Raw genomic sequence first — 25,582 nt, forward strand, 5'->3', positions numbered from 1 at the left:
CAACAGACTCTGTACAAGGCAAACTGGAAGTGCTGGACATAAGCATTGTCTTTTGGTTTTGAAATTTACAGCAATATAATTTTATTATGACTCTTGTAAGGTAAATTGGATATCTTTCTAGTATTTTTTTAAATGATATACAGTGAAACTCGGATAACTCGCCCTCGGATAACTCGAAAACACGGTTAACTCAACGTATTTGTTTGGTCCGTTCCCACGCAATGATAAATGGCTTTAGATAACTCGACCAAAACACCATTAACTCGAACAGTTTTTTGCCAAACGGCTACCGAGACGGTTGTTACTATCGCTTTAGAATATCACTTTATTCCAAGCCATAGAGATAAACATCGACTTTTAGTAGTTCTCAGGCCTCGTTATTACAAACATCGGCAAAATATTTTCATTAACGACTTTTCTAAAGGTTTACAAAAATCAAATTTTACCAAACATCCGCTTAGCGATAACCCTCCGAAAGCAAGAAAAGGGAGGTAAAATTCGGATAAATTTAAAGTAAAATCGGCAAAATTGATAATGGGTTTTTAATAGTAAAGCAGTTTTGTAATAACTGACTTACTGCAAAATTGATCTTGGTTAAAACGCTCGGCAGAAAAATACGTATGTATTTTTTCTGAGCGTTTTAACCACGATCAAGTTTTGCAAATTTTAATCTGAGAACGTCCTGGCAGTCACATCACCTAAAACAACAAACAAATCTCAAGTGATAGAAAAATATCTATACTTTCTGATTAAAAATATTTAAAACTTCACACGAGAGACCCTTTAACTTGCAACAAGCAATCTATGCTTTTGATTTATATATAGTTTGTATATGTACATGTATCTACTGATAAATACGTGCAGTTGTGACTGTCCTGATAACTTGAACGCTCTAATAACTCGAACACTTATGCTTGGTCCCTTGAAGTTTGAGTTATCCGAGTTTCACTGTAGTTTAGTTACAGCAGTCTTTATTTAAAATAGTTGTATCATTTTAGGGCGACGGAAGCTTTTACTGTGAATCCAGCTCCTTTAACATGTTTTGGATTTCATGTTAAACATCCTCTCTAGCTGCCATATACCCAATCATGAAAAAGAGTCAAGCAAAAAATTATGTCAAGCACTACTTATTCACACAAATTCGCTAGTGGCAGCTGTAGCGTTAGAGCTTGTGAATTCACTCACAAATTCCCTCAACATTTTAGTATTTCCTGTTTGTTCAGCCCTTATGCCTTTTTATGTGTTATAAATATTAGCAACCTGGCAGTCCGATGCGTTGTGAAAAATCGTCGGCTATATTAACTAATTGTGAATTATTGGTAATTATTGGAATTTTGGCACTGGGGTTGATTGGCACAAGTAGTATATCAGTCTACAAAGGTGGAAGTCATGAGTTCAAATCCTGTTGAAAGAGATTTTTTTTAAAACTTTCAAATAAGGACGAACAAAGGTCTTATAGTCAAGATTTCAGAGATCGCTAACAATTTTCCTACAGAAAAATATTTGAAAGAGAAGACTATAAGGGACAAAGTACTTTTTTCACTCGCTTTACTATTCTATGTTCTGCAAAAATTATTTGAGGAAAGCCCTTGCTCTTTTCTAACTTCATCTTGTTATATACTCTATAATCTACTTGGATATATTATATCAGCTGGTTGAGATGACAGTTATACAGGTTTCCATCGACTTACGACCTATGCTGCTTACGTCTGACCTATTTTGCGATGACCACAATTTATAATATTTAACATTTAATAAAACAGTGAGCAGATATGTCATGCCTGATCGTGCAGTATAGTTGTGCTGAATCGACTTCGTTAGTTTGGCATGCTGCGTTAGACAGTGGATGCAGTTTGACAGTATCCACTGCGTTTAGCAGTAGCGATGTTAGTCATCTTGATACATGTAGGTGTATGCTTCAAAGGAATATTTTTGTAGTGCTTTCTTATAGAAAGTTTGATAAAATTTCTGTATAAACAGATTTTAAATATCATACATAGTTCAAAGATCATAAGATTTTATTCCGTATCTTAATATATCCGTAAACTTAATATACAGTATATATAACGGCTTATAGTAAAAAATATTTAAAGGGTATAAATAAAATATTTAACGGTTCAACTTACGTCCATGCTGGTTTATGACTTGTAGGTCTGAATGTAACCCAGTCATAAGTTGACGCAAACCTGTACTTGTTTTTGGTTCCTATGTTTGCAGACTACTGTCAGTGTCACAACCTGCCACTGTCAATCACAGACTACCTGTTGCTTAGCAGTGACAGGTATACAATGCATGTCATCTTAATCAATGACTGCAGAGCACTCTTAATGTCGTGATACAGTACTTGATATATTATGTGTTTGTTATACATGTGTATGTATGTCTATTTAATCTTTCACGTTGTCTCATATGGGAAAGCATTGCAAAGCTTTGTTAATTCTGTGCAACGATGGTGACAAGCCACCTATAACCTTTCTAGAGAAATATTGTACTAGAATAAAGTTTATTTGATTTTTAATTGCTTTCCAACACTAGACATATCGCTAGCTGGAAAACCACAAGAAGCAACTCCATTTTGAATCATAAAATGATTTGTCTAGTGTCATGTTTGTAGGAAGATACAGACAAAGTGGACCTCCTACCTGAACAACTCGGATAAAAATCATACTCTTTGTTGTACTTGGACTCAAACCATATGTTGTATATGCAGCGAGTTGTATGTGAAAGCTATCTTTAATCAATTATTTGTGCATTGTATAATACTTTCATGTGATATTTTATACCAATTTTGTTAGTCATTTATTCTTTGGAAACGTACAAAATGTACACCATGATGATCCTTCTTGTTAATTTGTAAAACTTTCTACCTAAGTATTCCTTGATAACATTGGTAAAACACACTTGAGTAGGTTTTCGTGTCAGTTTTGATCAGCACCTGTTACCCGATGTTGTACAGCTTTCGCTGTTCCATAAGGTAACAGCATAGAGGTAGCCATTCCAAATGCAAAACAGTATTTGTGCTTTGTTGGTGTTAGTGATTATTTTTCTTTCTACATTCCTTCTTTAGTATGAATTATATTTTTATAATGCCTATTGATTTTTAAATAATTATTTCTGACTAAGAACTGTTGTATTCTTATTCTTGTTGTCTTGTTATGTAAGATCAAAAGAAGGCACTGAGTGTGCTTTCTGTTCTATGACCTCACATCAGGCATTCCAAGTACCTTTCTATCGATCAGGTGTCAAGTATCAAGCCTGCATCTGCACAAGTCTCCATATATGACTGGTTTTCATCATGCAAAAAATAATGTTAAACATATGTTCTATGAGATTATCTGTTAACATAAACCTAATCAGGACAGAATGCCGGATTAGAATTCCACCAGCAAAGTGTTGTTGGTCAAAGTTGCCCCAAACTTGGTATTTGATACCAAATACTGACAGCAACATTGGTGTCTATATCAATACTGACAGCTAAATGGTATTGGTCAGTATTGATTCCTTGCATATCTTCCACAACACGGAAGATAAAATACACTTATCACATCAATCTATCAACTATGTTGCATTATTTCTATGAAAGGTTCTTAGGTTGAACCATCTGGGGCTCCAAAAAATGTAGCACCTGTCATAAAGATTGATGCGACAGACTTTACAGGTTTCCTTGAATATGATTTTACATGACCCGAAGAACTCTTACCTTATTTCAAATAAATTTTTGAAGTATGATGGTACGTCCGTCCGGCTTTAAAAGATTATAACAGCAACAAAAAGAAGACAACTTACTTTTTATTTTGAATACACAGCACGTTAAATGGTAGCTCATATTTAGGTGAATGTCAAAACAAAAAATGAAACTGAACATAGCCAAGTATTTATAATAGCTTATACCAACTTGGGAGAAATTTATGTATTACATCTAGAGCATTCTATGCTGGCAAATATAACACGTTCCCTTGATTATTCTGAACCAAATAAAATAAAAGATTTGTGGAGAGAAATTAACCTAAATTAAGCTAAACCTAATGCATACATTGTGTCAGAGATATATCTCACAATGGCATATCTGCTTGGCCCAGTAGGATGAAACTTCATAAATGTAGAACACCTCTACGATCACAGTGTGAAATAAAGGTGATCTGTTCACTTTGGGCATATATATACTGTAGATAACAAGGCATGAAACTGCCAATCTATAACTTCCTGCGTGCTCTGGTTTGTGGTGCGCTTTTCGTTGACGACTCGCTTGATGAAAGAATAGGAGAAACATTTGGCTTTTTAACAGATGACCTTGTTCTCATGGTCGGCCTATAACATATCAAAATATACAGAGATCCTTATTAACCTGCTTACTGCCTATTCAACCATATCTGCTGGTTTCTGCTCGTTTGTTCAACCAGTTTCACCTGATCAAAGACTAGTTGAGATGATATAAAGGTTGGTTATCCGCTTCACATAATCACTGGGAGGTCCACGTTAAAACTTTCACGATAGTACAAACATAAAAAAGAGTAATGTTAATAATAACATCATGGCTCGCACTAGCGATAAATTCCTGAAAATTTCTATTTCAGATTCAAAAGACAATAAATCAGCTGTCGGTATGTTACTGATGTTTTCCCTTATTCCAAATCCACTAACTTTCATGCACAAAGTCAGTATTTGAAATCATGGTAATTCATAATGGAATTAGCTCTTAGCAATTCAAGCTTGCGGTTTGGTAATTCAGAAACCATCCTACTCTCAAGAATTGTCTTTAACTTTGCTTGCTATCAGACCAGACAATCCTATCGCTATTGGCAAGCCATTTGGCCTCCTCGGCACTTGAAAAACAATTTTCATCCATTGTCAAATGCTAGCAAAAAGAATAATTTGTAAGAGATTACGTTAATTGTTAAGACAAATTGATAAAGCATAGTTAGGTCTCATATTCTGTAAAGCTATTGCAAACAATATGGCCATCACTTCATGAGCTTTTTAAGATTAAAAAGCAAAAATTTCTACAGCCGAAGACGAAAATCTGGTATATTAATTTCTGTTTTAGATAATAGTCTTGCTATGAATATTTTTGTAAATATCTGTTTAAAACTTTATTCATGAACAAGATCATAATTCTGTTCTTATTATTTAGTAACAGCCTGAGCTTTTATCTCTTTGAACAACCATTATGTATTCATACAATTGAGAAGGGTGAAGCGCTAAAAGTCGTTTCCCCTATAGTGGGCGTATCCTAAAAATTGCACCTTTAACCACAAATATTTTCTTTTGACAGGGAGGACCTATTCCTCCTGGAGCATCAGGATATGCTGATTTAATTGTTTGGTGATTTTGAAGGTAGACTATTTGAAAATCGTCACCATTTAAAGAGATATCATCAACCATATAAACGATATAATCGTGTAATGGCGATTTATCTCTCACATTGGTCAATTTTCAGAGTGAGCGATACTGAAACCAAAGCGAAGGGGCCTTCTAGCTTTATAATAAGCTCATTCCTTGGCCTCCCACGAAAAAGGACAGTCATTAAATAAATGTTTCTTATTATCACGAACACAAAACAGTCCCTTTTTAAGTTAAAATATACAAATGAATATTAACAAAATTTACAAGTTGTTTACATAATAATAATATCACAATATATCGAGACTCGTCTACAAATTTTCAAATATAGATTCGCGATATATCGGTATTGCAAATTTACATTATCGAATCGTCTGGTGTTTTTTGGTAATTATGAAGCTCTAAATTACTCAACTTCAAACCAACTCTCCACCTTCTTATGGAGCTAAGATAAGTTTAATGGTTGCTTATAGTAATTACCTGTTGGTTACACATACAGTTGAAACAATTGCTGTCCAGCTAAACAGCTAAAATAATTTAGTAATTTAGATCCTGTAACACTTACTACATTGTCAGAATCTAGCTTTAAATAATTGAATACAAATCAAACTTCAAAAGCCACAAATTTACAGCAGAATACCAACCTGTGTTCTGGGATAGCCTTTTGAGATTTTTTAGTTGACGTTTTTTTAGGACTTGATATACTTTTTGTAGCCGTGTCACTAGAAGTAGAAGTCTTTCGGCTACGCCCTTTTTTTGTTGATGCAGTTTTGCCAGAGGGAGTCGGAGGGGCTCCAGACTCATGTTCCATTGTTAACTACATAGAGAAAATAGCAAGGCAGTATTAGAACACATTCCTTCTCCAACATTACTTTATAGCGGAAGGAACACTAAAGCCTATCAGCAATCAACTTTCAACTAAACTAAAATTTGTAAACATTCTGATCAAAAGAATCCTTTCTGCGCAATTAAACTCATGAGAAGACAATTCATAAACTTCATCAACAGGTTCTTTGCTTGATTGGCCGAAAGAAATTACTTTTTATAGTCTGTTAGACATTTCGCTAGCAGCTTTGAATGAAAATAGAGAATATCTATATATATATTTCTCAAAGTGTGTCGTTTGTAGGATTGATCGTCCGAGGTATAGATCTTAAAATCTTGGAATAAAAATTCCATTCCGAAGAAGATTCGATCTCAGACCCTGCCCTTGGTCAGTCTGACGCCTTACACACTAGACTACAGAAATCAAACTGCTAGCATGCCAATATAAGTCATTATATGAGAGCAAATACCTAACTGCTTAGTGTATGACGGCGGGTCATAGCATAACGTCACGAGAAGCTGTTCGCTCACATTATTACACTGGCTAATAATGAGCAACTCTCACTACTTCTCATTGTTTATAAGACAAAACACTTTTCTCAAGATACGTAGTTTGAAAGTTAGAATGGAAAATATTGTTATATGTTAAATACAAATCAATTTTCTGTCCAAAGACTTTTCTATTACCCAGGCAATGCCAGCTGGAACAGCTAGTAATGTTATAATGTAACTCGTTAACATTATTCCTTATAAATCAAATGTTAACAGCATTCCATAATAATCTCATGTTAACACCATTCCTATAAATCACAGTTAACAGCATTCCTTATTAATCACATGTTAACAGCAATCCTTATTTAATCGCAGAAACGAATTCTATCATAAACCCAATACAGAGCCAGTGTAGAAACAGAAATCATGATTTAACCATGATGTAGACAAAGTTGGTACTCGCCTGTGACAATATGAACGCTTCAAAATCTACTATAGAACTTATGCACCTAATTAACACATCATCCTAACAGCAGTTAGCCAAATAAAAATGAATGAGATGTTTTAATAAAGGCTGTACTACACTCGGGAGTTATCACATGAAAAAATACTCATTTTTGAGACTTTCGGGGGACACCTGGTGTTTGCTGGATTTGTTGAAAACTTGGTTGTGCCTCGCATTCCTAGCTATATTTTAATTTTAGCTCCTCCCCAACCCCTGGAGAGACGTTTTTGGCGTTTAAAGATTAACTTAAACAAGATTTTGTCAGAAAGTATCAGTATTTTTTCATCAATTGTGATTGTTTTTATGTTTGAGGTGATCTGATTGCCAGGATGTTTCAAGATTAACATCGACAAAACCTGATCACGGTTAAGACACTCCAAAGAAAATTAGGTGCCAAATGACGTCACTAGTTGCTATCATTGCTAAAGTTGATATGGGCTATTGTGTTCAAGTTGCAGTGTTATGTGTCTCTATTCTGTCTCTTTACAATTATAGACATCATAATCACACTTTCAACTGATCTAAGTATTTTAACTGTGACCAAGTTTTGTCGATTTTAATTTTGAAACATTCTGACAATCAGATCATCTCAACCATCAGAAAAATCACAAATGATTTGATATTGATATGTATCAGTATTTTTCGACCAATAGAAAAATCTCGATATGTTCTGAAAAATCTACAAGACTTTTGTGTAAGTCCATCTTTAAATAAGAATGAGTGACAGCATGGGAAGATAAATTTATTGCCGAGTACCTCAACATTCAACCTATCCACATCTGGAGGTGCAGAGCGTAGCCGTGTCCTCCTTGTAGATGCTTCTTCATCAATAGAAGGCAGCGATGGTTTGTTTGGTTTTGTCTTCTTCTTGCTCTCAGGGGTGGCTGATGAATTGCGGTGTGACCTGCTCTTCCTGCCAGGTGAAGGCGGAATACTGTGTTCACTGCTTTCAGAATCCTTGCGAGAGCGGGCACGAGTTACGCGCCCCGGACTAGTCAAAACTGTCTCCTCAGGAGCTACGACTTGGGTACTGGCAAGCAAGAATGATATAAATGAGACTTCATAATCTGCTATCACTGTATACACTCTCTTATATTACTTCTATAAAAACAAAATTACCTGCTATATTGTTAGAGTTGTTCCTTTCCACAACCAGAGCGAGTGTAATAAAATGGCTTTCCAGCTTTTCAATTAGCATTAATTTTGTTAAAATAAGGCTTAGTTTTAAAAGGTACTCAAATCAGGTGATTAGGAAAAAATCAAACAAATGAATTAATGACAGATTTCGAACTAGAATTTATGAGATAAAGCTTTCAGAAAAAAGTTTAACCAATAGGAGTGGGCATACATTTGAGTGCTCAACAGATTAGTTGGGACTCGATTGTTTAATAAGTTGGTGCAGACCAAATTTGTTATCATAACATATTCATTGTCTCTCATCCAGATACTATGAATATTTACATATCAATAGAATGCTTAGACATCAAGGAACTCAACTAATCTAGTTTCAAAGAATAATTTTTATCGTCTCTCCATTTAGTGAGCGATTTTCTTTGAAGCTTAAATTTTAAAAGGATTGCCAAAAGTCGCTTGCTGGACGTTCAGCCCACCAAATACTAAAACTAATTTTAAACTTAATATAAAGCTGAGAAATCATGCTTCAATTAGGCGTAATTGTTGCCTCTTTACGCCTCCCTAGTCCAGAGACAATAGTTTGAATGAGATCCTTGCTTGGAACCCTGTTTGAAATGCTTTCAAGCGAAGGTAATGTAAATAATTCACTCAAATATGTAAGGTATGACATTGGCCAAGTCAATAAGTTTGCAACAACTAATAGAGATGGGTCATTAATTTAAATATTAAGACTAGAAATTCCCCTGTCATACAGCCCACGACCAAAGAGAAATTCCACTGCCATACAGCCCACGACCAAAGAGATATTGGAAAAAAGAAAAGGTACTGCTGGTTGAGAAATGCACTATTAGCAGTCAAATGGCACTGCAGTGCAATAGGATAACAGCAATGGTAGCTGTAATGTACTGGGTGTTATTATGTACAACAAACAGCAATAATGAAAGGAAAAGATAATATGTTTATATCTCTCCCCTGCAATTGGAGAAATGCAATAATAGAAGTAAAATGGCAAACTGCTGTGTAATGTACATAGTTTGAAAGTTGGTTGTGTTGAATGTAGAATGGTTTTGATGGCGATCTGTAACAGAAAGCGAGCATCAGCATTCACGCGTCTAGAGGTTTTCTGCAAACTGGCGCAAAATAAAAAAATGCTCCTGTCATAAAGGGGCATTGTAGTTCAGCCCTAGCTTGTACCTAAGATGTAAAGAATTTTGGCTAACGTTCTAAATAATTTAATGAAACCTTCGGTTATTGGATAAAAAAACATAGGCTGATAAATTGTGTACCACAATTTCGTACCTGTAAATCGATCTATGCCTTAAATGGTCTACGTTTATTACAGAAACCTTCGGATAAATAAATTTGAATGATTATTCTTATAATTAAATCTTATAATAATTTTATAAAATCGAATAATTATTCTTATAATTAAATATTTTTGCAAGATATTAAAAACGGAAAGATATTAGAAACCTTCGGCAATTGGACAATGCCATGACTGGTGAAATGTGCACGATTCTCTCATGAAATACGCACGACTTCATGGTTCTACTCTCGGTCGCCCAGCTTTATCGGTGTTTCGTTGGCCGGTCTTAATTTTGATTAAAAAAGGCTTGTCAGGATCTAATTTTAGGCGAAATTAAGGCCAAATTAATCTGTCTAGTTATGTATTATCTGATCAGATGGGTAAGGTTTAGGATATTGTTTACAAATTTCAAAGACTTGGTAACATATTTAAATAGGTTTATATGTATTTTGTATCGTTATTATATTTAAACGACTCCATTGAAAAATGGTTAAATTTGTTGATGAGATTTCGGTACAATAGTTTGCGACGGTGTTGATGAATAATTTTTTTGAGTTGTGCGCACATATGCATTTATCATAAAGCTCCCAAACAATCACTTCGCTCGTGTTTGGTCGTGGGATTAGATTAATAGTATAAGAAATAGGAATTTATAGTTTTGGGAATTTATCTGTAATAGCTTGAAAGTTATTTATGTCTAAAGCTGAAAAACCATGTGATGTGGATTTCGTGTCACCATCTGCTATACCCGGTACTGTATATATAAGTGATCGACAGCTTTGATCACCATCGATGATTAAGACTGAGGCTAGAGTGAGCATAAAATTATACACTCGAAGGAGAAAGCTTTGATCATATCATGATCAAAACATGAAAGCTCTACAGACTGAGAGCTAACAGATGGCTAACATAGCCAAAGCTCATGTCATGATCATTTATGAAATTGGGCAGGACCAGGTCAGCCTCCTAAATCACACAGCAACGCCCCGGCCTACCTTTCAAATATTTGTGTTGGGAGTTCAATAACCACTGGCTTGACTGGTTTTTTGGGCTCAACTGATAGCCTAGTACGGGGGACCCTGTAATCATCAAAATGGCAAGGTTCAAGTCAAAATTAGTGCAACAGTATGTCGACATGGATGTAGGCCTCTTAATATTACCGATATAGGACATTTTTCTAGAAAATATCTACTTTCTTATCGACAAATACCTTAGATACCAACATCGTGTGGTTTCATTTAAATCCTGAATAAGTTCAAAACTTGGTGTCCTTTACTTTTAGACAATTTTCCTATCTTAAAAACACAATTGCGTTAAAGCACATAAATTACATAATTTTTTTATCATATATTTCAATACATCAGAACCTTGGCTTTCGAATGAGCCATTGTTTTACATGGTGAGACAGACAGACATTGTTTGGTGTTTATAGGATTTCCCCAGAGCTTTACCGCGGAAATGTTCAATGGTATAGACTCGGAAATTGTGACGTTACAATTTTCATATTCGGTGTTGTGTGCTCTTACCGCTTATTTTATTGCTTACCGCTCATATTTATCAACTATGATAATGACGTTAGTGGCAGGCAAAGGTAGGACGACTCCAGAAAACCAATGAAGATGACAAAGGAATCAGTGTCATTAGCTCTCCATGTAGAGATTATTTCTATGATAAATAACTCAGATTCCAAGCACCATACTTTGTTTTCCCGATGATATTATGCACTAGCCCTCTATTTTTATTGTGATGTTGAGGGGCACGACTGAGACTAATTAATTTCAAGCCTTGTGTGATCTCGCGAAAGTGCGATTGACATATAGTCCTAGGGCCAAGCAACTGCAGGTTACAATTTAATCGATGTGATTTCATTACCTTTATCAACGACAGTATATTTATTGAAACATAATTAACCCAGAACATGTTTGTATTGGTAGGGCGTTAGCACGATTCCCAGGCATTGTTGATTATCTAAAATCCTAGTTTATTATTAGCACTCTCTGAGTTTAACAGCACCGCTTGTCACAAAAAAGCGCAGCCTCAATGGCAGCGAAAGGGATCAACTACTAAAGGCTAAATAATAATTATGACATCACATTGTGGGAACCGCAACCAAGTGTTTTTTATTGCAGGACATACTTTTGACACCTTGTTTTTCATTGTTCTATTATTCTTCATGTATTGAATATAGGCTCATACAAAAGCCAAGACTCTGATGTATTGAACTACATAATAAAAAATCATATAATTTATGTGCTTTAAGTGATACAGAGATACAATGTTTAGGCATAATTTAGCACACAATCCATATATTTGCCCCAGCAACTTACAATGCATCATATGCGTGTGAAAAGTAGGCACACAGAAACCCACATGCTTGTACATAAGAAATTGATAATCAACAAAAATCAATAGTGACCGACTTCTGATCAATTCTCTGAAGAATAGTTGCACACCGACGCTGTTAGGTGTAAAGCTAAGTGATTTTAGCAGCAGGCACTGAGATAGAAAAATTCCTTTTCACCTAGTGTAAAAGCACTTCATGATTGCTGGTGGCTTTGTAGAGATATAACAGCTGACACATCCAGTGTGACCAATCATATGAATACTGCATTTTTATTGGTCAACTATATGCAAAAAGTGTGTAAGAAGAGCTGCATTTTCCTCATAAGCAGACATGACATGCAAATTATTGTACATCATCCAATATAAAGTTTAGAATCTAATGATCATATACCCTACCTGCTGGTGCTTGGGGGAGACTCCTGGGGAGGATCTACAAAGTCAAGCAATAGAATATAACTGAAACCGAACAAGGAAAAACTGTCAAACTTCTATAAACGCTGTAGATGGAAGTAAAGTTGCCCCGATTTTGGTATCGGAATCGGTGCCGATATGGGTGTCAAGTATCTGAATCGGTTTCGCCGATTTTTTCTTAAAATATTTGAAACTTCCGATACTTTTTACCAATCAACTATTTAGCAGAAAAACATGTTTTAGCCTGCTACGCTAATAAAAAATCATCAACTGTAAGCACTTTACTTTTACCTAATGAATTTCTGACCTGCCACACAATTTATTTCATGTCTATAGCCCAATCAACACAGCGAAGGAAACTTTTTGCTTTAGCTAAGACGTAATCCCAAAGTGTGGTATTTCCCAATTACAGCGATAGGATTTATTGTAGTCAATCACGAACAAGATAACAAAGATGGGAAACAAGAACGCAGAATTTCTATTTACCAGCATTACGAAAGTAATTAAAACAGTCTATGCATAAAGTTATCTATCACTATCTTGATCCTGACGATACAATGTATCGTTTGTATCGTACAAAAAACGGTAACCCCAGTGGCTTATCGGTATTTAGCCTGTCCTCCATCATCTGTGGCAAGTGGGTGCCCCCATCAGTACGACTGGCTACATTGATAGTGACGAAGGAAAGATACTTTTTACTGAGAGAATTGAATCACTAACGGTAATTAAAAGAAACATTGATTTGCTCTAAATTTTTATAGGCGCAGCAGTTCATCCAGCAATAGAAAAAAGACTTTGTTATCACAGATAGGACTGTATCGCTAACGGTAATTACCTCTATTTATAAATTACAAAAAACATGGACTGTTTTGTTACTACATGCACGGTATGTCAGTATGTGAATATGTACCGTACTTATCGGACTACAAACCGCACCCCTATATAAGCCGCATCTGCCTTATTTTCCAAAAACCGATAATAAAACAATACATAGGCCGCACCTTTGTATAGGCCGCAGAACTCAGGACGGTGCTTTTTAACACGGCGGCAACTTTGCTGTTTAAAATGGAACAGTGTCTAAAGGCACTGCTTCGTATTAACCGACGCTTTTTAACCTAGTGCCTAACGGAACAGTATCGTTAGACATTGTTTCATATTTTCTTTCACCGCTAGAGGCGCACTAACCGGAGATTCTGGTTAATGCGCCCTAGCGGTGAAAGAAAAAGCCAAAGAATAGCCGCACCCTTATATAAGCCGCATGGCTCAAATCATCAGAAAAAAGTAGCGGCTAATAGTCCGAAAAGTACGGTATATATACATATATTTTTCCATAAATACAAATAAATACATTAATATTTATATTTTCTTTGCATAATGTTTATATTTGCATAATGAAATGAACAACTATCTATGCAACACAAAAGATCTGAATCGGATTATTTTTCAACAAGAATCAGTATATCGGGTCAGTATCTGAATCGGCTGGCAAACTTAGAATCGGGGCGTCTCTAGATGGAAGAGCTAAAAATGGTAATATTAGTCGTGGTTGATGAGCAAAAAAGCTAAAAACACATACTTTATCCTTACGCATGCATAAGCTAGCTAAGAGAAAATCAGTGAACTCTTTTCTCACTAAGATCAGCAAACAGTTTTGCTCTCTTCCTAGTAATGGTAAAAGTGAAAGACAAAATGTGTTTTAATTTGGTGGATATGGTAACCTACCATAGACAAGTCCTAGATTACATACTAGCATTTAGCAAGTAACATTCTTGCTACGTCACATGACCAATATGTAAATTCCTGTGCAGTATTCAAATTTTCGAAAATATGAGTTTGCTGAGCACTGCTTGAAAAGTAACAAGTCTCGCTATGTTTTACGTTTGGCAATATGTCTTATGTTAAAAAGGGAAGAATGGCATCATTCTGAGGTAGAAATGACTAACCGGCAACCATGAAAACTTAGCGATGAGTCACTGGTGGGAATGATGATAAAAACTAACCTTCTGGAAGCTTTATGTTGACGGGTTTAATGGGCTTCCGAGTTTGGCTCAACCTCTGCTTCACTCTTGTCACCTCCTTCTGCTCATTTTCAGTTATCTCCTGAACACTTGCCAATGACTTGGACTTCAATCTCTTTCCATGAGTTACACTAGACGGCTCCGCAAACTCAAACTTTTTGGAGACTTCAACCTGAGTATCGACGGTGCCAGGCAAGGCCACTTGCGTAACGGGTGAAAATGCGAAGTCTGTAAACAGGAATGTGGTCATCCTAAACAAGATAAGATCTCACTAGCATCTGCTACAACACTTGAAGATGAACTTGCACAGAATTCTATCAAATTTTATCAGAGAGTATTAGTATTTCCTATTTTTTGTGATTGTTTTTGATGTTAGAGGTGGTCTGACAGCCAGAGAAGTTCAAGACCAAAATCAACAAAACTTGATTGATATACTTGTGAAATGACTAGTCACTAGTTGTTATCGTAGCGTTAGTTGATATCGGCTATTGTGTTGAAGTTGAAGCGCTACACGCCTCTTTTCTGTCAGTCTCTTTGCAACTATAGACGTCATAATCACACTTGATTGATCTGAGCGATCAAGTTTTGTAAATTTTAATCTTGAAACATCCTGGCAGTCAGATCACCTCAAACTAGTGTTGCCCCGATTTTAATATCGGAATCGGTGCCGATATGGGTGTTAAGTATCTGAATCGGTATCGGCCGATCTTTTTTTTTAAAAATCGGAAACTTCAGATACTTTTTACAGATCAACTATTTAGCAGAAAACCGTATTTTAGCCTGCTACACTAATAAAAAATCGTCAGCTGCAAGTTGCTTACTTTTACCTGATGAATTCCAGGCCTGACACACAATCTATTTCATGTCTATAGCCTAATAAACATCCACACAGCTGAGGAATCTTTTTGGCTTTAGTCAGGACGTAATCACAAAGTGCGGTATTTCCCAATTACAGCGATATGATTTATTGCAGCCAATCACAAACAAAAGAACAATGACGAGAACAAGTATGCGGGTGTAATGCTTCTATTTACTAGCATTACGAAAGTAATTTGAGCAGTCGATGCATAAAGTTATCTGTCTCTCTCTTGATCCTGGCGATATGATGTATCATTAGTATCGCATAAAATAACCTCAGTGGCTTATCGGAATTTAGCCTGTCCTCCGTCTTCTGTGGCAAGTGTCAAGTGAGTCCTTCAGTACGGCTGGCTATATCGATAGCGATAGAAGATAAAGACGTCTCACTGAGATAATTGAGTCACTAACGGTAATTAAACGAAGCATTTATTTGCTCTAAACATGTGCAGGCGCAGCAGTTCGTTCAGCAGTAGTAGAGAGACTTAATTATCACAGATAAAGCTGTACCACTTACAGTAATGACCATTATTAATAACGGATTTCAAGAAACATGGACTGTTTTGTTACTAGATGCACGGTATGGCAGTATGTGAATGCATGTACATCTTTTTTCCATAAATACAAACAAATAATACATCAATATTTTTATTTTCTTTGCATTATATTTATATTTGCACAATAAAATTATGGCCAATTATCTATGCAATGCAAAAGATCTGAATCGGTATCTGAATCGGATTATTTTTCGATAAGAATCGGTATATCGAATCGGTATCTGAATCGGCTGGTGAAATTTGAATCGGGGCATCTCTACCTCAAACATCAAAAACAATCACAAATGATAGAAAAATACTGATACTTTCGAATAAAATCTACTAAATATTTGTGCAAATTCATCTTTAACCTGCATAGATGTAAGATGATATTTGACATCAGTAACACCTGACCATCGTCTAGAGCACAAGGGAATGACTTACAAGTTGACTCCTTCACCATAGGCTATAACAAGAGGGAACGACTCACAAATTGACGGACACAGGTCATGGGCTATAACAAGAGGACACAATTTTCTGGTTGAGTGACCATAATTTCTGACAAGAAGGAACAGTTCTCAATATCACCGAGTGGCCATATTCTATAACAAGCGCCGCTCGCAGTCTGAACACTCTCTATACCAAGACTGAATAACTCTGAAAACAAATGACTGATCATATTCTATAACTCACCATGCTGACTAGAATCTTGTAAAACATGTTTCTGGTTTGGGATTTGTTCGTTTTTTAACTGAGAGACAACAGCATCATCAGATACAGAACTGTCCAACCCTGTCCTATCGCCTACATCTGCTTTTGATTTGCACGCTTTTTCCTTAGACGGTTGCACAGGAGTTGCCTTTTTCTGTGTTGTCTTTTTCATTGATCGCGTCTGCCTTCTGGTAGTATCAGCGGTTTTGGGAGTGGCGAATGTGAACTCATCAGCAACAATATCTCTCGCTATTACCGTGTCTCGTGAAGCAACCTCCGTGGCCGGTGAGAAAACAAAAGCTGAAACGAAAATGAAGACAATGTCGGTCTCAAGTATGATGAACAAAAAGCATAATTCTGTATGAATACAGAACCCAATGATGACATGTAGCCAAGGGGATTTACCATGTTTTTAATGAAAAGGAGACTAACAGACAGTATTAGAGCTTAATTCCTGACTATCATAGCTGACACTATCATATGACATGCTAGATCATTTAGAGCAAAATTATAGCGAGCAGCATCTGCACTATCTCTTAAACCATTGGCTGAGAGACTTTGATGTTCTTTGTGCCAAGTAGATAGATTTTATGCTTAATATTCTGCAAGTCAAACAGTATATATAAAAGGTTATCTACAACTTCTACACTGTGTAGGAGAAAAGATCATTCCTATTAAATAAGCAAAAACAAGCGAATGCTACCTTCTGTGTCAGCAGCTTGCTGCAGTCCAGCGACCATTGGTTGTGAGCTAACCACCTCTGATAAACCTGGTGCTGATGATTTGGTTAACTCCTCAGGCAGCTCTTCCCGTTTTTTCACATCGTTATCTTGTTTCTCCTCATGCGTCTCAGACTCTCCGCTTTTCCCATGTAAAACCTTTACACCCGATGGCTCCAAGCATACTCTATCTTCCATGACTGCTTGGGGCTCCAAACACACTCTATCTTCCATGACTGCTTGGGGCTCCAAGCATACTCTATCTTCCATGACTGCTTGGGGCTCCAAACACACTCTATCCTCCATGGCTGCTTGGGGCTCCAAGCATGGTATAACGCCTTCCACTGTGACTGGTTCCAAATCGCCAACCAATCCAGTTAGCTCTTGTTCAGTTATGATTTGTGGTTTTAAAACAACACGTGATTGGACATCAGCTTTTTGTTCGACTGTGTCCTTATCCAGCTGGGCTGAATACTCAGTGTCCATCGGCATAGTTGGTTGTTCAAATGAAGTGCGAGCTGGTGGTTCGGCCAAACCAATAGGTCTCGTTTTTGTTTCAGAATGAACAAGCTGCTTTGTGGACGACCTTGTAGATTTGCTTGCTGACCGGGTTATTCTCCGTTCTGATTCAACCGGGTTAGGAGTGCTGAAGGAGAAATTAATGGGCGCTTCATCCACCTCCCTTACCTCATTAGGGCTAGCCACGTGGGTCACAGGAGAAAATGCGAAAGCTGCAGAATATAAGACAATAGACATCAATGTTAACTACTCGCTACAGGCATTAATGGTAACCTGGGTCAATGAAAATGCAAATGTAGGCTGATAACTACAACATAAAGCCACAAATTTTCAGGTGTGCCCTAGCGCTAGCTTCTAGGTGGCATCAAAGCAATATTATTCAGCCTTTATTGTAAAAACCTTCCGTTTCTTTCATCAGCTGATACAATTTAACCTTGAAGCCTACCCTTGAAGAATGGTGTTCACCAAATCTAGACATACAGTTAAAACTATTTGATGTGATAGAGGGAGGTAATACAATGCACTACTAAAATGTTGAGCAATTTTTTAGATAGACAAAAGGTGCAAATAGTTAGCCAAATGAAGACCACTTTCAGGATCACACAATTCCAAATATTTCTAAAATGCCATTGATTACCATTCAATACTGTTATGGTACACTATTCGAGACAAAACACCTAGGTTACATACCAACAGTTAGCCTGTAACATTCTTGCTAGGTCACATGACCAATAGGTAAATTCATGAGCAACATTCGACTTCTAAAAATTTAGAGACTTTGCCTGCTGGAAATTCACCAGACTAAATGAAACCCAAAGACGCTGAAAACCAAAGCACTTTTCTACCAGTTTGTTTTTTGTAATTGCATTCTAAAGGTGTGGCAACACACCCTGATGAAGTGTGTCCTTGCGCAGCCAATACATAAGCAACAAGGTGGTTTTGTGCGTCGTAACAAAAGGAACAAGTCGGTTTATGTCAGCATAAATGAAACAGAACCATCCGTAATTGGCCGAATAACTTCATTTCTAATGAAAACTTTACATTTTATTCATTTCCAGAACAAACTGATACGATTAAAAGTTCACTTTCAGATCACTATGATGGGGCTTTACACAAGCAAGTATTCACATCTAGACAAAGATGCATAGAACTGCAACATAAATGTGAAGGCCACCGATGTCATCTAGAAAGGCTTGCACAACATTTCAGGATAATTATTTAAGCGCGTAAATCTATTGAAGGTAGAAGTACTTCCTCTTGATTATTTTATGTACTGCACTGTTTTTGGCTGATTTTAATCAAGGAAAAGTGGTGATACTCTCCTCAAGGGGAAAATAATGGATCAAACAGATGCTCAAACACTACCATCATTGAAGTGTTCATGACATAAATAATACAATGATGATACTTCAATTTCTATTATAGGAAATCAAGGAAGACTCTTGTCGATGTAGTTTATTTAATACATTATCTATATATTAGTGTATTATATTATCTAATATTATTAGCTAATAATTAACTATATAATCAATTCTATATAACCAAGAAATCTGTTTGTCAAAGTAATGCTTAGTTTGTTAGTCTCAGTAGGTGTAGGCACAGCGTATGTCTACACTTGGACTATCTATGTATGTCGATAGTCGGTGTAGTCAAGGTTTAACATGATAATTGTTAAACCACAGTTTATTCAAGCCTCCTATTGGATGCTCTCACAATTCCCTGATAAATCAAAACATGGACATAAGTGTTTTTGCAATGACGGTGACAAAACACTATCGAAACCAACAGCCTCTTTCAGATGCTTGTGGCCAGGCATGTGGCATAATCCTATATAACACATTTATGATAAATGCTTTTTCTGTGTTTTTTCCAAGATGGCTGCTCTAGTGGTGCTATGGATTAGTCATACAACAATCATGGAATATATACAACACAAATTGTTCTTTCTTTCTCTCCAGGTTTGATTTTTACGAAAGTGCAATAAAAGTAAAAAGTTCAGTAAAATCTCGAAAGATGAGAGCTACAGCCAGTTTTAAGGAATGGTGTCACCCACCTTCCATTAATTGTAGTTAGAGATGAGCTTACATAAAGTTTTAGTAGATCTTATCAAAAAGTATTGATATTGTTTTATCATTTGCGATTGTTTTTAATGTTTTGATTGTTTTAATTGTTTTAAGATTAAAATCGACAAAACTTGATCGCGATTAAAACGCTCAGATTCAAACAAATGCGCGATTATGACATTTATAGTTGTACTTCGGCAAAGCGACTGACAGAATAGAGACGCGTATTTGCTACAACTAGAATGCAATAGCCAATATCAATAATGAGAGAGAGAGACCGGCAGCCATGAAACTAGTGACATCATTCCGGCAGGTATTTTTATTCTGAGTTTAAACGGCAATCAAGCTTTGTAAATTTTAATCTTGAAACATCCTGACAATCAGTGCAACTCGAACATCAAAAACAATCACAGACGATAGTACAATACCAATACTTTCTGATAAAAACTACTAAAATTTTTCGAAATTTCATCTTTAAACTTTTTCAAGAAAAGATGACTTACACTTATCTGCCTTCATAGCTGCCTCCCTGACAACCCGCAGTTGCAACCCACAGAGCTGCGCCTCTTCATCCAGACTGCTGAGGGACCTGAGTGAGTCGTCAGCAGAACTTCCGCTGTACCTCATGAGTTTGGGAGAGCTGAGGACACTTTTTGTCTTACGGGTCTGAGGTGTGGAGCACTCGTGCATGCCTTGAAGCACAGGGGCGGGCGACTCTCGGTCGGCATTTTCTTCCAATGGCTGTTCTTCTTGCCTTGGCGAATCAGGCTTCACTAATGGTGTATTTGATTTTACCTGCAAAAAAATGTGTACATCTAGAAAATAATTAGTAGAGAAATACTCTTTGGAAGACTGGAAAGGACTTTTTACTAGACAGAAGAGTAAATGATGAGCATTTTATACGATACGAAAGGTCTTACTGTCTAATCATTCTGTCCAGATATACCATTCTGTCCAGATATACCATTCTGTCCAGACAGACTATTCTGTCCATTTATACCATTCTGTACAGTTATACCATTCTGTACAGTTATACCATTCTGTACAGCCTTACCAGTTTGTACAGGCATACCGTTCTGTACAGGCATACTATTCTGTCCAGGCATACCATTCTGTACAGGCATACCGTTCTGTACAGGCATACCGTTCTGTCCAGGCATACCGTTCTGTCCAGGCATACCATTCTGTCCAGGCATACCATTCTGTACAGGCATACCATTCTGTACAGATATACCATTCTGTACAGGCGTACCATTCTGTACAGGCATACTATTCTGTCTAGGCATACCATTCTGTACAGGCATACTATTCTGTACAGGCATACCATTCTGTACAGATATACCGTTCTGTACAGGCATACCATTCTGTACAGGCATACCATTCTGTACAGGCATACCATTCTGTACAGGCATACCATTCTGTCCAGAAACGTCATTCAAACCAGATATATTTCTGCCCAAAACATGTTCTTCTGTTCAAAATCAGCCGCTCCAAAATTTACAATGACAAGTTTGAGCTTGCTGACCTCATCACAAGGACCCGTGACCTTCCGTAGAGGTGATAGGTCACTCAGAGCAGAGTCAAATGAGTCGTCTTGCTCTTCTTCCACTGCAAAAGTAACTAGACGTTGAAACAGTTGGAATACTGAACTCATAGCAAGGGAAGACTGAAGCAATGCTGGAAACACCGCAGGACTAAAAACACAACCTGATAAAGGTTGGAAGAGCTCTTCTGTGAGCCAATGGCCAGCGAGCTAGAAATTGTGTCTCAATAAAAACACCCAACAGAAGGCAAATCACTGCTGAAACCTGCCAAGAGAACCATGGTTATAAGAAGTAGCGGAGAACCATGATCACCAATGTCCTTGCAGGATTTGGTGCTTAGAGAGAGAATGCTGGAATAGAAAAAATTTGCAATGGATCTTCAAACACCAAGTGTAATTGGTACACCAGCCATATGAAGCACTGCAACCTACACAAACTATCATTTAACGCCTTTTTAACGATAAAAATGAACTTCTTTTACTTGTCAAAAGATGGAAATGATACTTTACTCTTAAAACAATGTTAATACGTTGACTTTAACACAAAATCATAGCAAAGCCTAACATTCGGTCGCTGCAAAAAGCTAGGTTAAAAATAACAATATCGGGAGAATCAAAAATATACCTGCAAAACTTAATGACTAAAAAACCAAATTGATGATTTAGTTTGACTTGATAACTGATGACACGCAAGCCTCAACCTTTCAGCATTTAAAATATCAAAAAGAGCTGTTACCTAGGAAATAGATTTATCCGCATAAATAAGAGAATGTGTTGGGAGTCAGCGATATACCTGCATAAGTTACAATACTAATTTACACAATGCTAGTTCAGATACAGCAACATGAAATACCATGCTTTGAAATACACTAAATAAATGTATTGAAAGTTTGAGCACTTCCAAACAAACCTTTCAACAAAAGTTAATCATAAGAAGAAACATACGTAGTGGTGACAAGCATGCAAAGGTCAGCCAGTCTCTCAGTGAAATAAGCCCCTACCATAGATATATATACCTACGGTTTATATATCTATGGCCCCTACATACTGATGGAACTTAGGAACAGGATACGTCAAAATATCAATGAGCTCACCTTTGCAAGGTGTAAGCCCAGTAAGTTAAAGTGGTTACAAAAGATAAATTTCAAATACTAGTATTAAAAATATTATGATTTTGTCAAAGGTATAGAGAACATGCATTAATTCTATCTTTTCTTAAAACATTATCAGTTGGCAATTTAAGTTGTACATATATATTTGAAAAATTATGGCGAAAAAAGTAAACTTTTAGTATTTGCGCTACAAATTTGTTTCGTGCGAAGCACTCATCAGACGCGATTGTACTTTAATGAAAAGCTTTACCGAATGTGCCAAAATATCAGAAATGGGCTCGCTGTGTTAATCATGTAATTTAGTGCTAAGTGTAACCGAGAAGATAACTCCTAGCATGTCTGCAATTAGAAGTCAATTTATTTCTTTTATTTAATGTGCCTAAGTGTGGTTTGCATATTATGAAGTATTTTTCAAGTAAACATAATTTGCATCGTTTTGTTTTGTTTGTATATGGTTTTTGTTAAATTGTTGTTCATCTGATGAAAGTGCGTTTAATCGTTTGTTTATGTTGTCTGGTAAGTTTTTCAATATGGAAGGTGGATGGTTGCTTTGTTTGTGCACATATAGTATTGTGTTACCTGGTTTTTGGAAAGGCTTGAAGCTGCCATCTTGTAGATTTAAAGTTACGTCAAGAAAGTTCACTGATCGTTTGTTCGCCTCAATAGTAATTTTCAAGTTGTTTTTATTAAATATGTTGCGTATTAGTTTCTTTGTTCTCTCTATAGCTTGTGGTGTACCCTTGCAAACCGCAAGTCCGTCGTATATATATATATATATATATATATATATATATATACGTATACATATATATCTAAATCTCAGCGTTTGTCACGTCATTCGTGTCCAATTAGAGCGAAAAAGTTTTAGGAACAAAAAGTCTCATTCGCGATGGATTCATCTCGATATCTCCAGGTCTGCAGACAGGCATGCTAAACCACAAGACTACATGTCCAGCTGGCCATAGCAATAAATAACTGTGAACATACCTATGCACATGCTAATCTTTAATGCCGATGGTTAAAATACTCACGCTTCAGCTAGCATGCTTACAGATCACGACGCAATCTTTTTTCTAGCGCTGGCCAAGTTAGCGGTATAATAACAACTATTATTATAGTTCTAGCTGAGTTACTCAAATTCATTGGGTAAAGAAACTTGGTCGATTAAAAATAAATTTTTAAGGCAAAATTTTTTTTATTACTCGAGCAACACCGGGCATTCATCTAGTGAATTAAAAATTTGAAAACCTGTAATTTGCTTGTTAGACTATGACGAATGCGACACAAAATACATGGTCACAAAATGGTCCCAACATGGTCACAAAATATGTACAGCTGACCTCGCTTTTAGAGGTACAATAAGGTGTCTTATTATTGGTAGAATAAGGTGTCTTATTCTGCCAACAGACAACGTCGAATACCACCAAATGTACTATTAAAGACTTTCCGACTTTTTATCACACTGTTAGACAGCGCAATATACAATCAAGAGTTGTTAACTCTTGTATGCATAGTTTGCTTACCCAGCATGCTCTACTTTGTTGCCTTTTCTCCATGAGTAGTAATACAGCGATCATTACAAGTGAAACATACTCTTCAATCATATACAAAATAACAACAACAATAAGAACTGGTACTCACCAAGTTTGTGAGCTCCAGTTATAACTTGAGGAAGCGGGGCTGCCATGTTGAATTCAATCTCACTCGTTTCATCACTCTCATTTTCCCTTTGTTAGTTCAAAAATCATTCTTAGAATGTTACATAATAGACAAAAGTCAGCACTGTTAAGACCACGCAACGTTTTGTCTTTAGGCAGCCAAGCAAAATACAAGTTTTAGCAGATATTTCAAAGTAAATTAAAATGCACCATGTAGGTATATCAAACGTCTTGAATTAAAATGCACCATGTAGGTATATCAAACATCTTGAATTAAAATGCACCATGTAGGTATATCAAACATCTTTAAAACTTGAAATAAAAAAATACAGTTACTCGAGTTTCAAGCAAAGATTCATAAGGACAAATGAGCTGAAGTACAGTAGATGCCCCTATAACGTAAACCCCTTCTAACGTAAATTCAACTTGAACCATAACTGTCACGTAAAACTTTTATCGTATTCTCTAGGTCAATCAGACACGCTGATTCCGGTTTTGTACTCAAAATAAAAATTGGTCTACTAACCTTCAAAGTCATTAAGGCTTTTGTTAAAGCCTTTCAATATCCATCTCGAAAACAACACAATCGGCATAACAAGCTCCACCCATAAATATGTGACAAAACCTAGCTTTTCAGGAACGGAAGTTAGGGATGTTTATCTGATTTAGAATAATAGAGATGGGTGTCTTAAAAACCATTATTATCTAAATCCAGCCTCTAAAATAATCTCAGTCTTTTAGGAAAGGTATATAAACTATTTAAAACTGCTCATAGCTTGTTACATGATGTTTAAAATGGACGGAACGCCAAGAAAAATGAGCTCAAAAAACACGGTTTTATCACAAACTTGCGTTGTTATCGTACATTTTTAAATATGCAATGTTAAATAGCTCATCTACCTTTCAGAAAAGACTGATTATTTTTAAAGCTGAATTTATGGTAGATAATAATGGATTTTAAGACACCCATCTCTATTATTCTAAATCGGACTAAATATCCCTAACTTCCATTCCTAAAAAGCTAGGTTATGTCACACATTATGGGCGGAGCTTGTTGTGCCGATCGTGTTGTTTTCGAGACCGTTATTAAAATGCTGTAAAAAGCCTTCATTACTCTGAAAGTTAGTGGACCAATCTTTATTTTGAATACATAATCGGAATCAATGTGTCTGATTTACCTAGTAACTACGATAAAAGTTGTACGTAACAGTTATGGTTTAACGTAACCAACTAAGTGTAAAATCTTTGCATTACATAAAACATTCCATATATCGTAAAGTGTCAAGTCGATGCAAGTTCTCAAACTCAACTTGAACAACGAGAATCCTATACTTAGCCTTAAAGTATAGTTTGCTCTCTTGTCATTCTTGAAAGAGATGATGACAGATTATTTTTGTTGTAGAAGCGTCTACTGCATTTGAGAAACTAACATGAAATATGCTAGCATACATTTTAGCCTTAGTTTTTTCAACGACATCTAATAACTGTAACA

At 36.3% G+C, this 25,582-nt stretch overlaps 2 protein-coding genes across 3 annotated transcripts in view; one reads left to right on the top strand and one right to left on the bottom strand.

The window, feature by feature from the left end:
• Positions 1–3,435, top strand: part of LOC137408548 (uncharacterized) — a 33,354-nt gene extending 29,919 nt beyond the window's left edge. For both annotated transcript variants that reach the window (XM_068095114.1, XM_068095115.1), the window contains exon 8: positions 2,615–3,435. In XM_068095114.1, coding sequence (XP_067951215.1) covers positions 2,615–2,659 — 45 coding nt within the window. In that variant the 3' untranslated portion in view covers positions 2,660–3,435. The remainder of the gene's footprint in view (positions 1–2,614) is intronic.
• A 336-nt stretch (positions 3,436–3,771) lies between these two features.
• Positions 3,772–25,582, bottom strand: part of LOC137408005 (protein ELYS-like) — a 76,691-nt gene continuing 54,880 nt past the window's right edge. The window contains exons 26-36 of the mRNA XM_068094396.1: positions 24,074–24,159; positions 21,303–21,385; positions 20,281–20,572; positions 17,180–17,926; positions 16,459–16,776; positions 14,357–14,602; positions 12,342–12,375; positions 10,598–10,681; positions 7,919–8,192; positions 5,985–6,157; positions 3,772–4,308 (exon numbers count right to left, since the gene is read on the bottom strand). Of these exons, the coding sequence (XP_067950497.1) occupies positions 4,194–4,308; positions 5,985–6,157; positions 7,919–8,192; positions 10,598–10,681; positions 12,342–12,375; positions 14,357–14,602; positions 16,459–16,776; positions 17,180–17,926; positions 20,281–20,572; positions 21,303–21,385; positions 24,074–24,159 (2,452 nt within the window). The 3' untranslated portion in view covers positions 3,772–4,193. The remainder of the gene's footprint in view (positions 4,309–5,984; positions 6,158–7,918; positions 8,193–10,597; positions 10,682–12,341; positions 12,376–14,356; positions 14,603–16,458; positions 16,777–17,179; positions 17,927–20,280; positions 20,573–21,302; positions 21,386–24,073; positions 24,160–25,582) is intronic.

This window comes from Watersipora subatra, chromosome 11 (assembly GCF_963576615.1).
Source record: "Watersipora subatra chromosome 11, tzWatSuba1.1, whole genome shotgun sequence".
In the NCBI taxonomy this organism is placed as follows: Eukaryota; Metazoa; Bryozoa; class Gymnolaemata; order Cheilostomatida; family Watersiporidae; genus Watersipora; species Watersipora subatra.